General features: G+C 32.2%; 2 protein-coding genes across 4 annotated transcripts; one reads left to right on the forward strand and one right to left on the reverse strand.

Moving 5' to 3' along the window:
• Positions 1–83: 83 nt before the first annotated feature.
• F10G8.9 (beta-ketoacyl-[acyl-carrier-protein] synthase I) lies at positions 84–2,711 on the forward strand (the record flags this gene model as incomplete). 2 transcript variants are annotated; one of them, NM_001381188.1, is made up of 4 exons in its annotated part: positions 84–504; positions 1,054–1,494; positions 1,995–2,211; positions 2,551–2,685. In NM_001381188.1, the coding sequence occupies exons 1-4, from the start codon at positions 86–88 to the stop codon at positions 2,683–2,685; spliced, it is 1,212 nt and encodes a 403-aa protein (NP_001367101.1). In that variant the 5' UTR covers positions 84–85. The 2 variants fall into 2 exon arrangements, with proteins under 2 accessions (NP_001367101.1, NP_001379179.1); NM_001392925.1 differs by having other exon boundaries at positions 86–504; positions 2,551–2,711.
• Positions 2,684–14,025, reverse strand: F10G8.8 (PH domain-containing protein). Of its 2 annotated transcripts, NM_060254.7 has the most exons (15): positions 13,880–14,025; positions 8,766–8,915; positions 8,464–8,718; positions 7,373–7,933; positions 6,863–7,030; positions 6,554–6,816; positions 6,418–6,478; positions 6,039–6,104; positions 5,741–5,922; positions 4,939–5,628; positions 4,407–4,532; positions 4,204–4,319; positions 3,995–4,022; positions 3,529–3,603; positions 2,702–3,080 (listed from the first exon to the last, which is right to left on the reverse strand). In NM_060254.7, coding segments are annotated over exons 1-15 (2,850 nt in total). In that variant the 5' UTR covers positions 13,988–14,025; the 3' UTR covers positions 2,702–3,079. The 2 variants fall into 2 exon arrangements, with proteins under 2 accessions (NP_001122450.1, NP_492655.2); NM_001128978.4 differs by lacking the exon at positions 3,995–4,022 and having other exon boundaries at positions 2,684–3,080.
• Between the last annotated feature and the right edge of the window lie 94 nt (positions 14,026–14,119).

Consider the following 14,119-nt stretch of genomic DNA (forward strand, 5'->3'; position numbering starts at 1 on the left):
AAAGCGATTCTTGAATTCATCAATATTTCAGAGCTATTGTTTTATTTAAAGGAAAATGAAATTAAAAATAAATAAAAATTTTGAGATGCACCGTGTTGTTATAACAGGGATGGGTGCAATTTCACCATTCGGTGTTACCGTTAATGCACTACGAAACGGTTTGAACGAGGGAAGAAGTGGCTTGAAATACGATGAAATTCTCAAATTTGTCGTCGGTGCAGTTCCTGGAGAACGGGTGGAAGATCGGTGGAGCACTGGACAACAAAGAGAAATGAGTAAAGCGAGCATGTTCGTGTTAGCTGCATCAGAAGAAGCATTGAAACAGGCAAAAGCTGAAGATGTCGATCACAATGAAACATTAGTTAATATTGGAACATGTATGTCAGATCTAGAACATATTGGAGAAACTGCACAAAAAGTGTCGGAAGGACAATCGAGAAGGGTGTCACCATACTTTGTTCCGCGAATTTTGAATAATCTTCCAGCTGGATATGTTGCAATGAAGTTCGTTTTTAATAACGCGATATTTTGCGATTTTCGCTCCAAGGCCTCGACACGACAAATTTATGTTCACTGCGAAAAGACACGCGCGCCTTAAAGGGGTACTGTAGTTAAAGTCTCTAGTTGCTGCAAAATTTTAATTGAATTTCATAGTTTTTCAATTCAACTAGAATATTTATTTTTAAATTAACTATATTTTAAAAAAATATGAAAAATAAATAAAAATTCTGTAATCTTAAATTTTTTTAAAAATTTCGGAAATTTGGTAAATTCTCAACTTCCGGAATACTAAAAAAAATTTTTTTTTTTTATTAAGTTTTTATAATTTTGTTGTTTTTTTTAGTTTTCATGAAAAAAATTGAAGTTTACAGTAATCTTCAGTAAAATGCTCACACATTTTTGTATTTAACTAAAATTTGGTCGTGTTGAGACCGGGTATCGCATTTTTGGCTTGAAAAGCTCAAAATTTTGCGACCGGGCGCTACTAAATTTTTAATTGTTTTCTTTTCCAAAAACCAATGTAAAGTTCAATCCTAAACTCTAACATTTCAGATATAAAATGCGTGGAGGAGTAGAATCAACATCAACTGCATGTGCCACTGGACTTCATTGCATTGGAAACTCATTTCGATCTATTCGATACGGAGATTCTCGACGAGCTCTGGCAGGAGCTGTAGAATGTGCTCTCAATCCAATTGCTCTAGCTGGTTTTGATAGAATGAGAGCATTGGCAAGAGGTGATCAACCAAATATTAGTAGACCTTTCGATAAGAAAAGAGCTGGATTTGTAATGAGTGAAGGTGTTGGATTAGTATTTATGGAACGACTAGAAGATGCACAGGCACGTGGAGCACAGATTTTAGCTGAAGTTGTTGGATATGGAATATCATCTGATTGTTATCATATTTCTACACCTGATCCATCTGCAATTGGTGCAGTTCTTTCAATGAACAGAGCGATAGGAAATGCACATTTGGAGCCGAAAGATATTGGGTTTGTTTTTTTATTTTCCAAAATAACAGCGTTACTGAAGTTACTGAGTTTTTAAAAATTGGAAAAAAACTAAATTTTTAAATTTTAGATAGTTTTGAAATCGAAAAAAATTTTAAAAAATGTTATTGCAAAACTATTTTTCTTTTGAAAATCATGAAAACTGAAATATTTCAATTAAAAAATCAAAAAATATTACAATTTCAAATTTTGGATAGTTTTAAAATTAAAAAAAAAGTTTTGAAAAACATATCATTGCAAAACGATATTGTTTTTTTTTTGAAAATCGTATTTACTGAAATATTCCAATTAAAACAAAATCGAAAAAAATTAATTACACGAATAAAATCATGTAAATAAAAATAAAAGAAAAGATCGAAAAACTGAAATTGATAACTTCGATATATTAAAAAAATGTCTTGATTGATTTTGAAAACCAAAACATATCGAAAATTAAATTTTTCAACAAAAAAAATCGAAATATATTGCCTCTCATATTCCAGATATGTAAATGCTCATGCAACATCAACACCAAATGGGGATAGTGTAGAAGCAGAAGCTGTACGACAAGTATTTCCAGAACAAAATATTGCAGTGAGCAGTGTCAAAGGACATATTGGACATCTTCTTGGTGCAGCTGGATCAGTTGAAGCAATTGCAACGATTTTTGCAATGAATGATGATGTTTTACCAGCGAATCGAAATTTAGAAGAAACTGATGTATGGTTACTGTATCACCCAGACGCCAAAAATACAGTACATGGTCTCGAAACGATTTTTTGTAAAATACGCAGTTAAAGAGTACGGTAATTTCAAAATTATGTTGCTTTGTAATTTTCCAATAGTTTTTCGTAAAGGAATGATATTTATTTATCAAATAAAGAAAATAAAATCAGAAAAACTATGAAAAGTCCACATCACTGAAAGTTTGAAATTACAGTACTCTTTAAAGGCTCACACCAATTTGTATTTAACAAAAAATTGTCGTGCCGAGACCTTGTACCGTAATATTTAGCGTCATGGGAATTTGAGCTTTTTTTTCAAATGTGTTTTTTTCAGGAAGGAAATGGATTGAATCTTCTCCGCGAAAATCAAAAATGGTCTGATGTTTCCGGAAATAAATCGCGAATCTCAATTTGTAATTCATTTGGATTCGGTGCCACAAATGCTAGTCTTATTTTGAAACAGTTTTGAAAAATGTATAAAAAAGAATTTATAATTTGTACTCGATCGTTTCATATGAGCACCAGACATACAAACATTTTCTAGAAACAAGTAGAACAATTGAAAAATTATAAGAAAAGAAGAAAATACACGAATATCACAGATAAATTATGGTTAGCCGGAGTGAGAGCGAATTCAAATATTAGTAATTGACTACAACAAAGGATGGGGAAGAAACACGATTTGATCGAATAAAACTTAAAATTGGGTTAGGAAACAACTAAAAGACATCTAAAAGGGAGTACTGTACTCTGCAATATGCTCGAAAAATTTCCGTCGTTCAGAAACTGGAACATCGAGAGCTCGACGGGCGTCTTCGATAAGGTTTTGTGGAATTTCAACGGGATTACTGTGGAAACGAACATCTGAAAATACAATTATAAAATGAACGACTTATTGAGTTTAGTGAAAGCTTCGTTTTTTGAAAAATTAGTTTAAAAAATTCAAAAATACGATACCCGGTCTCGACACGACAATTTTTTGTAAAATGCAAAAATGTGTGCGCCTTCAAAGGGTACTGTAATCTCAAACTTATTGTGACAGTGATTTTTCATCGATTTTTCATATGTTTTATCTAGGTTTGGTACAAACGAGAGAACATTAAAATCTGAAAATCGAAAAATCTAACGAAAAATTACGGGGAGTGGGTTACTGTACAACTTAAAGACGCACACCATTTTGTGCCACCTGCATGCGAAAATATATCGCTCGTGTCGAGACCGGGTTCTGTAGTCTTGCATCAAAAATAGTAAAATGGTTTGTGAAAAAAATCATATAATTTTTGATTGAAATTTTCAGAAAACAAAAACTTACCATGGCGACGATTTCTTTTCTTCTGCTTTTCTCGACGAGCGCGCGAGACTGTCGTACCGGCTAACACTTCGGGGTCTGAAAAAAATCAAAAGTTTTTCCGAAATTTCAGTAAATTTTTAATAGGTTGGTTGAACTCTATCCATCTACATTCACAGCATACGGGAAATTAAAGCATTTCTTCGTAAAATAAGCCACCAAAGCAGTCCTTTCTAATTAATTAATGTAATAGTTATTATACAACAGTCACAAAACAACGGAAGTGTAAGTGCGCTCTTTTTAGGATTAGGAATAGAGCGTACTTTCATGTAACGATGAATCCAAAAACCGAATGGGAAAGAAAAATGAAAAATGGAAACGTTAAAAAGTAACATGCGGGAAAGTAAATTATAAAAAAATAGGAAAGAAAAGGGAAAGGAATGCAGGAAAGCCCGTTGAAAGATTTTCTGATTTTCGATAATTAACTCACCGTGGCATAGAAATACTACTACATGAACCTGGAAATGTTTGAAAAATGTGAATAAAATCTTTTAGATAGAACTAATAATAAAAGTGAAAAATCTTTTGAGGGGAAATTTGTGATGAGAAACGAAATTATCGAAATTATAATTTTGTGATATTGTGAATTTTTGATAAAAGATAAGATAAAATAATTAAAATTTTCATTTAAAAAATTACCTGTTCTCGACTGACTCAATTTCTCATAATTGTTCATTTTTCTTTGAAGATCTCCAATTTCTTTCGATTTTCTATCAATTTCCGATCGAAGTTTGTCGTTTTCGATCGATAATTCACTGAAAGAAAAGCGTAAAGCATTAAAAGCCAGAAAAGTTAGAAATTAGGTTCACAAAACACTATTAAAAATATGTTATAAAACATACACACTGGCTTCCTTTTCGCTGATCAAGTTTGAAAGTTGCTCGTCGAGTTGAGAATTTTCCAAGCATTTTGCAGAATAGAGAGCACATACATTGATAAGTTCCTCACGCATTTCATCGAAGATTTCACTGAAAGTTATTATGTAAAACATTTATAAGGCTTTTTAATAGTAGTACATCATAAAACACATATCGTAGTCTGCCAATAAGTCTTGCACACATTTTTCTTACTAGTCAACATTAACAGTTTGTATCTTTGTTTTCTTTGGTTTTATCAAAAAGTGTTCAACTGATAAAATACTGAACAAATCCTTTTTATATTTTAACATTCAAAACTTTGCTCGGAGATGCAACATTTCTAGAGAAAAATCGGTACATTGTCAGTTGAAAAATGTGCCAAATTCCGAAATTAATAACATATTGAAAAATCACGGTCTTAAATGTGCCAAAAAAACTACCGTAACCCTACTGAATTAAAGATCTGAAACTACATAAGTAAAGAGCCTCTCCAATAGCTGCCCTTTTTTAAACAAACCTCTGTCTTCCAATATGATTTCCTTCTCCAGTTTTATTCTTCTCTGCCACATTCTTTAATTCTTCTTCATGTGCTCTTCTGACTGCTTCTAAAGCTAATCTTGTTGCATGTTTCTCCTCCATTAACCTCTCTTCATGTTCCTTTTTTACACAATCCAACTCTTCATCAAATGTTTTTCTCTGCTCTGCGAGCATTTGTGAGAATGAAGTTTTTACAGAACTAATTGATTCATCACTTCTGGTTGATGCCATAACAAGTTGTTCTTGTAATTTTTTTCGTCGTCCTTCTTCTCTTTCAGCACGTTCTTTCAGAACAGCAAGTCTTTGTTCACATTGTGATTTGATTGATTCAACTTCCGATGTATGATTCCTTCTGATTTCTCTGATTGTCTCTTCAACTACGTCTTCCGGTGTCCTCTCTCTTGGCTCTTTTTCTGGTTCAGTCATAGTCCAAGAATCAGAAAGATATGGAATTGTGACTGCTGATGATACTTTCTCAAAGAGTTCAGCTGTTTTTCGTAGCACGTCTTCCGTTTGTTCAAGATTCAAATCAACAGAAATTCGATCCAAAATGTTATCAAGAGAATCAAAAAGATCAACTGCTCCAAGGAAAAGGCTTGAACGAAGAAGTGAAGAAAGAGCAGATAATTGAGTTCGAAGAGTTGAAAGAACTGCACGTTGAAGAGTTACACTGAAAATTATTTAATATTTCCCGGAGGTTCAGGCATTTTAGCAAGACGTGAGTGTGGGCGCTTCCAAGCGAACTATCGGGAGCCCTTAGCTTTTTCATTTAAAAAACATACGTCTGTGAATTCTGGCTAATCTGTCTTCTCAAAGTATCAACTTCTTTCCTATATCTGTGTAGCTCATCTTCTGAAGATTTCAAAGTTATTCTGAGTTCTTTGATTTCTTGATTTATAGCATCACGTTTTCGTCGTGCTGAATCATCTTTAGCAGCATCCAATTGAGTTCTCAAATTGTCAACCTGAAATTTAAACAAAATAGAATATCAGTAAATACTTTATTTTCTAGAAAACTGCATATTTTTCCAAGACCAATAGAAAAATACTTTAAATAACTAGAATAAAATGTTAAATTTACCTGTTGTTCAAGTGATCTCAATCGTGTCTCATCACTACTTATCCTGCTTGCAGTTCCAATTTGTCTCTGTAATGGTTGACTGATGAGTTCAAGATTTCGAATAACACGATCAAATGCTTCATCGTGATGGCGAATACTTTTCATTACAGAAGTCTATATGGTTAGAATAGATTGTGAAATTTCGAAAGGTTTCTTGCTCAAAACAATGATGATGATGGGGGTGGAGAAGAATACGACGGGAATGTGAAACACGTGTGGGATGTTGGGAAACAGCATCTGCGAGAGCTTACGACTAAAGGCCAAGAGTATAATCTTTTTGAAATTTATTTTGCACTAAGAAAAAAGTTTCAATTTTACTAAAGGTGTTTTTTAACGGTACCTGTATTTCTTCCCTACTTGGTTTCTCTTGGTGGGATGCGGCAGAAGAATTGGACGCATGCCTGAAAGTCAAGAAATTTAAGCATTTAGACTAGATAATCTTGCTCAAAGTTCAATAATAGGCTCAGTTTACTTACCTTTGCCTAATATCAGCTCTTCGTTCTTTCACTCTTGCAACTGGACTTCTCCTGACAGAAGGTGACAAACTTTCTCCGCGTCCTCTTCCACGTGGATCAGCACTTTCAGATGTTCTACTTCCCATTCTACGACTTCTTCGCCTTCTTGCAGTATTTGTGTTATGACCTCCTTCGTCATCTTCGAGCTCTGTTGAACTGTGCTCATCCATCATGGAATTTGAATGATGGGATTCTGGAGCAACATAAGCAATGTGCTTCTTTTTCTGAAAATTTTTAAATTTCAGCAAAAAATTGAATAATAAAAATTACCACAGGAAGTCCCAGAATATCAGAACTATCAGCCAAACTGTTCGCGTCATTTGAAAATGTCTCAGTAAATGTTGGAGACGGATGATGACGGTTTTGTTGAAGAGCGGAAACCCAAGAGTCACGAATTCCAGGCGTCATTGCAGAAAGGACGTATCGGGTACGGCGGCACTAAAAATCAGAGGTTTGGGAGAATATTGAGTTCAAAAAAGAAGAGTAAAAGTGTTTGTTCAAGACTGAAATCGAAACCAGTTCACAAAAAAGTTCACCGAATTTGAATAAGCTCCTAAAGTCGAGGTGTTCCAGCGACACAACTTTACCTATAACATTTTCAGAACACGTAGTAGTTTGAAAGTTCAGAGATGCAGCAGTTATTTATGAGAAATTTAAAGTTTTTGGGCAATTTGAAAATTTCTCGAAATTTTGACTGTAAATTTTTATACACCTAAAAATTTATGTCTAAATTGTATTATGACATTTGGACAGTACACTTTAAATAAAATACTATCTCACCTTGATTTCAATTCCATAATTCCTTGCACTGGCAGATGGATATACATTTTCACATTGTGACAAATCCACAGTTAACAATGGTTCAGTTGAATCTTCAGCCCAAACATCTTTATATAGTTTTAATTGAAGTCCAGCCAACACAACCCAATGCTTGCACCAATCATTATCCGATTTTCCACGTAGCATTAGCCAACCTTTTCGTAGTGTATGTACATTTGACATATCAATATTTAATTTTTGAGTTGGAGTTGTTGAGATTGTTGGCGTAGTTGCTGAATTCGTTGTACTTGTTGGAGTTGGTTCTTCTTGACAAGACGGGGATACTGGACACGTGTCAACTGGCACATTTATAAGAACATTTGAGGTAGCTGGCAGAACTGATGGAGCTACAATTGGATCTTCGAAATCTTTTTTCTCATCTCGAATACTTCGTTGTTTAACACTTCGAACGGATCCACGTAGTTCTTTTCCTTCAATCATTCGATCAACTTCTAATCTTTCAACTGGAGATGAACAACGAGATGATGTGCAAGATGGTACATCTTTCATTATATCTTCACTCTGAAATTTAAAAAAAATTGACAAATATGCTTTTTTTCTGATTTTTCAGGCCTTTTTAAAGAATAATATCATTTCGAAAACTTCAACTTCACTAACTTTTGCTAGCGTCAAAAAGAGTCAAAAAATCAATTTTAAAAAGTTGGTAATTACTTTTTTTATCTATGAAAATCAAAGCACAAATGAAAATATATGAATAATCCAAATAGTAATTTCTGTATAAGTTCAATAACTTTTCAATAATTTTTTTACTTCAGTACAATTTCTTTCAGTTTTTAAACTCATTAAAAATCTTGCAACACATCAACCAACAACAGGGTCTCGCATTTTTTTCAATTCAATTTTAAATATCAGATTTTATAGAATTAAAAAAAAACTTTTGAAAGTAAGAATCCTGAGTTTTTCTATGCACATGAAGGGAAATGAGGACTAATAGCAATTAAAACTGAGACCTACCGAATAATTTGAAGTAAAGCTTCATGTTTTTGAAAAATACTGTTTTTTCTTCTCGCAAAAAGTCACCAAAAACTAACCATCGGAAGCTCATCAATTCCTCTTCTTGGTGGTCGAATCGTAATATTCTGTGAATTTGCATACTTGCTTAATCCATTCTGCCACCATCTGATTTCTTCTGTAGTATCAGCTTTTATATAAATAATTGATGGCTGATCTTCTCGTGTCTTATTGAATGCAAGAAGTATTGAATGAGCATTTCCAGTTATTGCATGAGCTTCACTTACTCGATAGCACAGTGACATATCGATACTTAATTGGGGAAGGGTATCCATCTGTAATACTTTTTTTGAATACTGAAGTAATTCAAAAATTAACTTACACTATTATCAATTGCATAAGTCAAATCTCCAGAATCAAATAATGTGAACCATCTTCGTTGCCATCGTTTTGCCGAATGGCTTTGCATTGAAAAGTCGAGATTCGGTGGAGCAACATACAGGAATCCGCATGCTGTCACTTTTCGATTCATCTGGAAAATATGAAAAAATTAGAAAATGGGGTTTTTTATATAAAAATATCATTTTTCGGAATATTTTAATAATAAAGGGAATGAAAATAGAAGAAGATTAAGCGACAAATTGTAGGGCTGAAAATAAAATCTGAAAATTGTTTTTCAATTTCAGGTAACTGCCGGAAATATGAACCGCTTGGTAATTTTCTAAGTAAGACGACAAATTTATTCAGAAGTTGAGATATTTTTTCAAAGCTATTTTTTCAAAGCCTTTTTTCTGAGAATTATAAAATCATAATTTTTTTTTTAGAAATTATGGCTTACAATTCAAGTCTTATATTTATTTTTATGAACGTCAGGCAATTAAAATTTTTACATAATTTTCAAAAAATTCGCAAAAGTTACTGATAATAAGATTTTAACAGAACAAGTAAAACATTACTGAATGTTCGGCATCAATTTGAAAATGTTTCAATAAAAACTAAAGTTTTAGGAAAGTTTTACCAAAAAAACATTTTCTAGCGATTTTTCAGCTTTTTAACCGGACCAAACCAGAGACAAATGACACAATAAGGCTTAATTGTAGAATAAATCTGCAAGACAGGATCGTCTAAGATTGGCTAATCGTAGATTCAGCTAATTACAAAAAAAATTGTAGAATATGTGTAATGGTCAGTGTGCGTATCTTCTCACGCAAGTGTTTTCCTCGAGAATCTGAATCAAAAGCGGCGGGATAATGATGATGTTATAACAGAAAAAAGGAGACAGAAAGATAGGAACTAGTTCTCTGTGGTCGTCCTCGTCCTCTCTCTCAAATCGGTTCATTTTATTATATATATCAAAGAGAAAGAGACCGAAAAGAGGAAGCATCCAAAGACTGTTATTATACGGATATGCATTGGCGCCTCCTGTACAAAGATTATTATTATTATTATGATGAAGTACTAAAAAAAGAAAGAAATGAGATTGGATTTGAATTGCCGCGCGGAAGGATATTAAATGCTGCAATTAGAAATATGGATACTTTCTTCTAGATCTCTAAATTAAATTTTTGAACCGAGGGAACTCTGATTTTACATTTGAATGTTTAGGTTTAGATCAAACCACAAAAACTCAACTCCGAACCTTTTTTTTCGAAAAATTAAATCGAGATCCATTTCTGGACGTTTTTGGAATTATTTTAAAATTTCAATCTGCAACATTTCAATAAAGCAACAAACCTTTAAATTAATAAAACAATACATTTATTTTTTAACCGAACTCGATCGCAAAATTTTTAGAACTTTTCCAAAAAATAGTTTTCACTAGTATAAAAATTTTTTATGGGTACTTGGAAAATTATAAATTACTAGAAATTCCCAGTAAACAAGAATTTTTGTAACGATTCCGAAAACCATAGAACCCTACGGTTTATATAATTGAAAAATGTCTTAAATTTTGCTATTAAAATTATTTTTCAGTTTGTGAAATCGAATGCTAATTTTTATCGCAAGATAATCCCAACAAGCTCCTTGAAACTAAAAAAAATTGCGGTTTTTTGGAAAGCAAGAATCCTATAAAATATCAGGTAAAAAGAGAAAATTCAGAAATACTTGCATCCTATTCTTCGCGCGTTGTCGTTCTCCCATCCAAAACTCAGAACAAACACAAAAATTCTTGGATTTTATGACGACATAACAACAACAGGAGACTATCGAAATCGGACACAGTGAAAGAAAATGGACAAACAAAACAACACAAACATACACTGTCTGTCTGTTCATGTGTCTGTTTGTATCGATGTCCCGATTCCGATTCAAAACTCAAATGGGTAGTTGAATTTGGTTAAACAAGAGAAATAGGGAGTCAAATAGGATTAACTGGCGCTTCCCTTCGTTGTTTTTTGTTGCGGAAAGAAGAGAAGATCGTTTGTCATGTTTGCCGTAAACAGGTGGTTCTATTCAAAGAAATTCAATCTTCCGGTATTGGAATCTTTTGGTTACGGAAAAGATAAAAAAAATCGTCGAACATTAAGAAAAGTGCTCCATCGGATTCTCATTTCGTGTTAAAAAAAACAAATGCATATTGAAAGCATAAAGCAACAAAATGTGATTTTTAAAAGAATTGAAGAATTGAAAACATTTGTTTCGTCTTCAAAAAAGCTCTTCCTTTACAAAAACTATGTATAATGATATTATTGAAAATACTTTCTTCTATCCATCTGAAAAAATCCGTGCGCCTTTAAGTAAAAGTTTTTTTTCAAAATCCAAGTTTTGAAAATCCAAATGTCATGGGTGCAAGTTAGACCTAGAAACAACAAAAAACAATTCTAGAAGCAGAAAAGGAACTAATTGGAGGATGGATTCTACTCTCTTTCTCCCAGTCATTACCTACATCCATCTAGATGAACGATAGAGCATGAGAAAATAAGAGAAAATGAGAAAAAGAGTGAGTGGTAAGATGTTGAAAACAAGGATGAATGGAAGGTAGAAAGCAGGTCATTGAATGAATGTAGAAAGTGAACACGAACACGATATATCGAGACGAATGAAGATACTTTAATGTGTGAGTGGGTGTTCAAAACTTGGATACAAGCCAAGTCGGGTATAAACAGATAAAATGATGCGCAATCAAATGATAAGAAGAAGGAGATGATGGTCAGAGAAGAAGCATGATTGGAAGTGGTGGGCATAATAATAATAATAAGTGGAAGATGATAGAAGATTGGATTAAAATTTATAAATTGGAGGATGGCCAATGGTGCATTAGGCAATCTGTCTAGAATTTCGTGTTTATGTTTTTCAGGAAAAAACGAAATTGCTCAAGTTTATAAGATTGCGATTTTTATGGTACTTTTAGATAAATGTTTATAGAAAATAGAAAATTAACAGGGAACTATCAATTCTGTGGTAGGCATACATATCTTTCAATTACGTAGAAGTTTATTTCCAGAAATTCTAAAATTAACTTACGAACTTATTTATTAAATGCGTCATTTTGAATCCAAAACTTATACACTCAATTTTTTATTCCCTAAAAAATCAGAGCCTCAGGTTCAGTTAAAAAACATTGATGATGTTATAATATTTGAAAAAAATCAAAACTCAGTGCTCACTTAGACCAGCTAAAAATAGTGACTTTTACTAAATGACACAAAAAATATCTCGGAATATTTTTTGGCATTCACAAAATGTCAAGTGGAATTCATCTTTTTGTCCCATAATTGTTTGAAGCAAAAATCGTGTGTGTCGGTATTAGAAATAAAACTTGAGCCAATTAATAGGGTCACTGTAGAGAAAAACTACCAAAAAAATAAGAAAAATGCAAGGATGGATGAAATGGAAGAGGAATAGTGAAGGATAGTGTCACTGCTGAATAAATAAACAAGAGGAAGGAAAAAGAAGGGAAGAATCAATGCTTTCTGGTTGAATGTCTCTGGACGACCCAAAAGTGCGCACTTTTATGAAATGGAATACTATTGAAATAGTAAGAGAGTTTAGAGATAGAAAGGATAATTGCTCAGAAGAGAGACGAACGTCTTCCAATGAAAAAACAAAATGTATTGGGATTGGATAAGAAAAAGAAATGGGCCGAAGTGTGATTGCAGAAAAATAACTGATGCGAAACGAAATGAGACACAAAAAAGAATGAAAGTGGAACCGATTGGTGAAACTAAGACTATATGTTCAGGTATCTATTACCAGCTTAGAGGTATTGGCTGAAAATTTTATTCCAAAACAATCAAAGCTTCAAAGGTGGAGAAGCGGCAATGGGGAAGATGATTCAAATCACCTCTGTGGTGCTAAAAAAGCCCAAAATTAGTTTATTTACAGCTTCCGCCTATCAGCATTTCGAAAGTCAACCGGAAAAGGTTTTTTTGCAAATATTTTAATTTTGTTTCCATTGTTCGGATTAAAATATTATTCAAGTTCAAACGTGCGAACCTTAAAGTTTTTTTTTTCAATTTTTGGAAATTTCTAAAACTTTCAATTTGCTAAAAATTTAAAAAAAAATTTTAAAAAGCTAAAAAATTTTGGAGTGTTCAATTATAATTTATTCTAATATTTTGTTGGAACTTTTGAAGTGTCAAACTGAAAATTGTGTACCCTTAGAAATGGAAAATGCAATCAAAAAAGTTGAGAACTGATCAAATAAATAATTAAACTCAAAAGTTTAGAATTAAATAAATAATGCTCTTTTTCAAATCAGATACTTCAAAAAACCTTAAAATGAAGAGAAAAGCATTCCAAAAAATAATCAACTATGCATTTTTATATCATTTCCGATTGCAAAATGGACTTGTTATCAATAAAAAAGTAAATGATAAATAGTATTAGAAATTGAGAGACACAGAAAGAAGAACATGTCTTTTTCAGTATACTCTTTTTCAAATACTACTGATTTCATTTCATATCAATAAACTATACCTTATGTAAACACCAAAATATTGAATTTTGTAAAAAAACTGTAGTGCTTTTTTCAATCTTCGTCTTTCTACAACATTAAAATGCAAATGGAGACGGGAAAACAGAAAAAAAAGCTTTTCTTACAATTAATTATTAGTTTTAAGATTCGCAGAAATTCGGGGCACAGCGTTTGGGAAGATGCCAATTATTTTTGGTAGTTTAGTAGAATACCGTACTCTGTTTGATATTCTAATATTTTAAAGTGAAATTTAGAATCAAAATATTATTTTTAAAAAACTAACGAATTTATATTAATTTAATTTTGAAGTTAAAAAAGTGTTGGCATTTTCATGGAAGTTTCGAACTACCAAAAATTGGAAATTTTTGAATTAGAATTAAAAGTATTTTCGAATAAATCTTTTAAAAAATAGTTGCTATTTTCGAACAAAATTTACTGAAAAATATTGGAAATTCATGTTTAAAAACTCATTTAAACACCTGATTGAAGCTGAATTTTAGGCCAAATCATACTGATTTATAAAGTCATAAACGTTATTTTTTCAAATAAAAATCAACTAAAAATCAAACAAAAATTACCTTTGCATTTTCAATTGATTCTGATGAATGATTCTGTTTGGATTTATAGCAAATCTTGCATTTTCCATTATTGAAAATATTTGCTTCAAACCGCTTACAGTCGTTCATTTTATATATTTATTCTAGTTTCCTGTCATGGATGTGGTCTGAAATTTACATTTTTGTTATTGACTTTGTTTGAGTGTTAAAACGGAAAGGAAGAAAATAAAGAAACATGTGGGAAAATATTGAAAAGTTGAG

Source organism: Caenorhabditis elegans, chromosome I, assembly GCF_000002985.6.
Source record: "Caenorhabditis elegans chromosome I".
In the NCBI taxonomy this organism is placed as follows: Eukaryota; Metazoa; Nematoda; class Chromadorea; order Rhabditida; family Rhabditidae; genus Caenorhabditis; species Caenorhabditis elegans.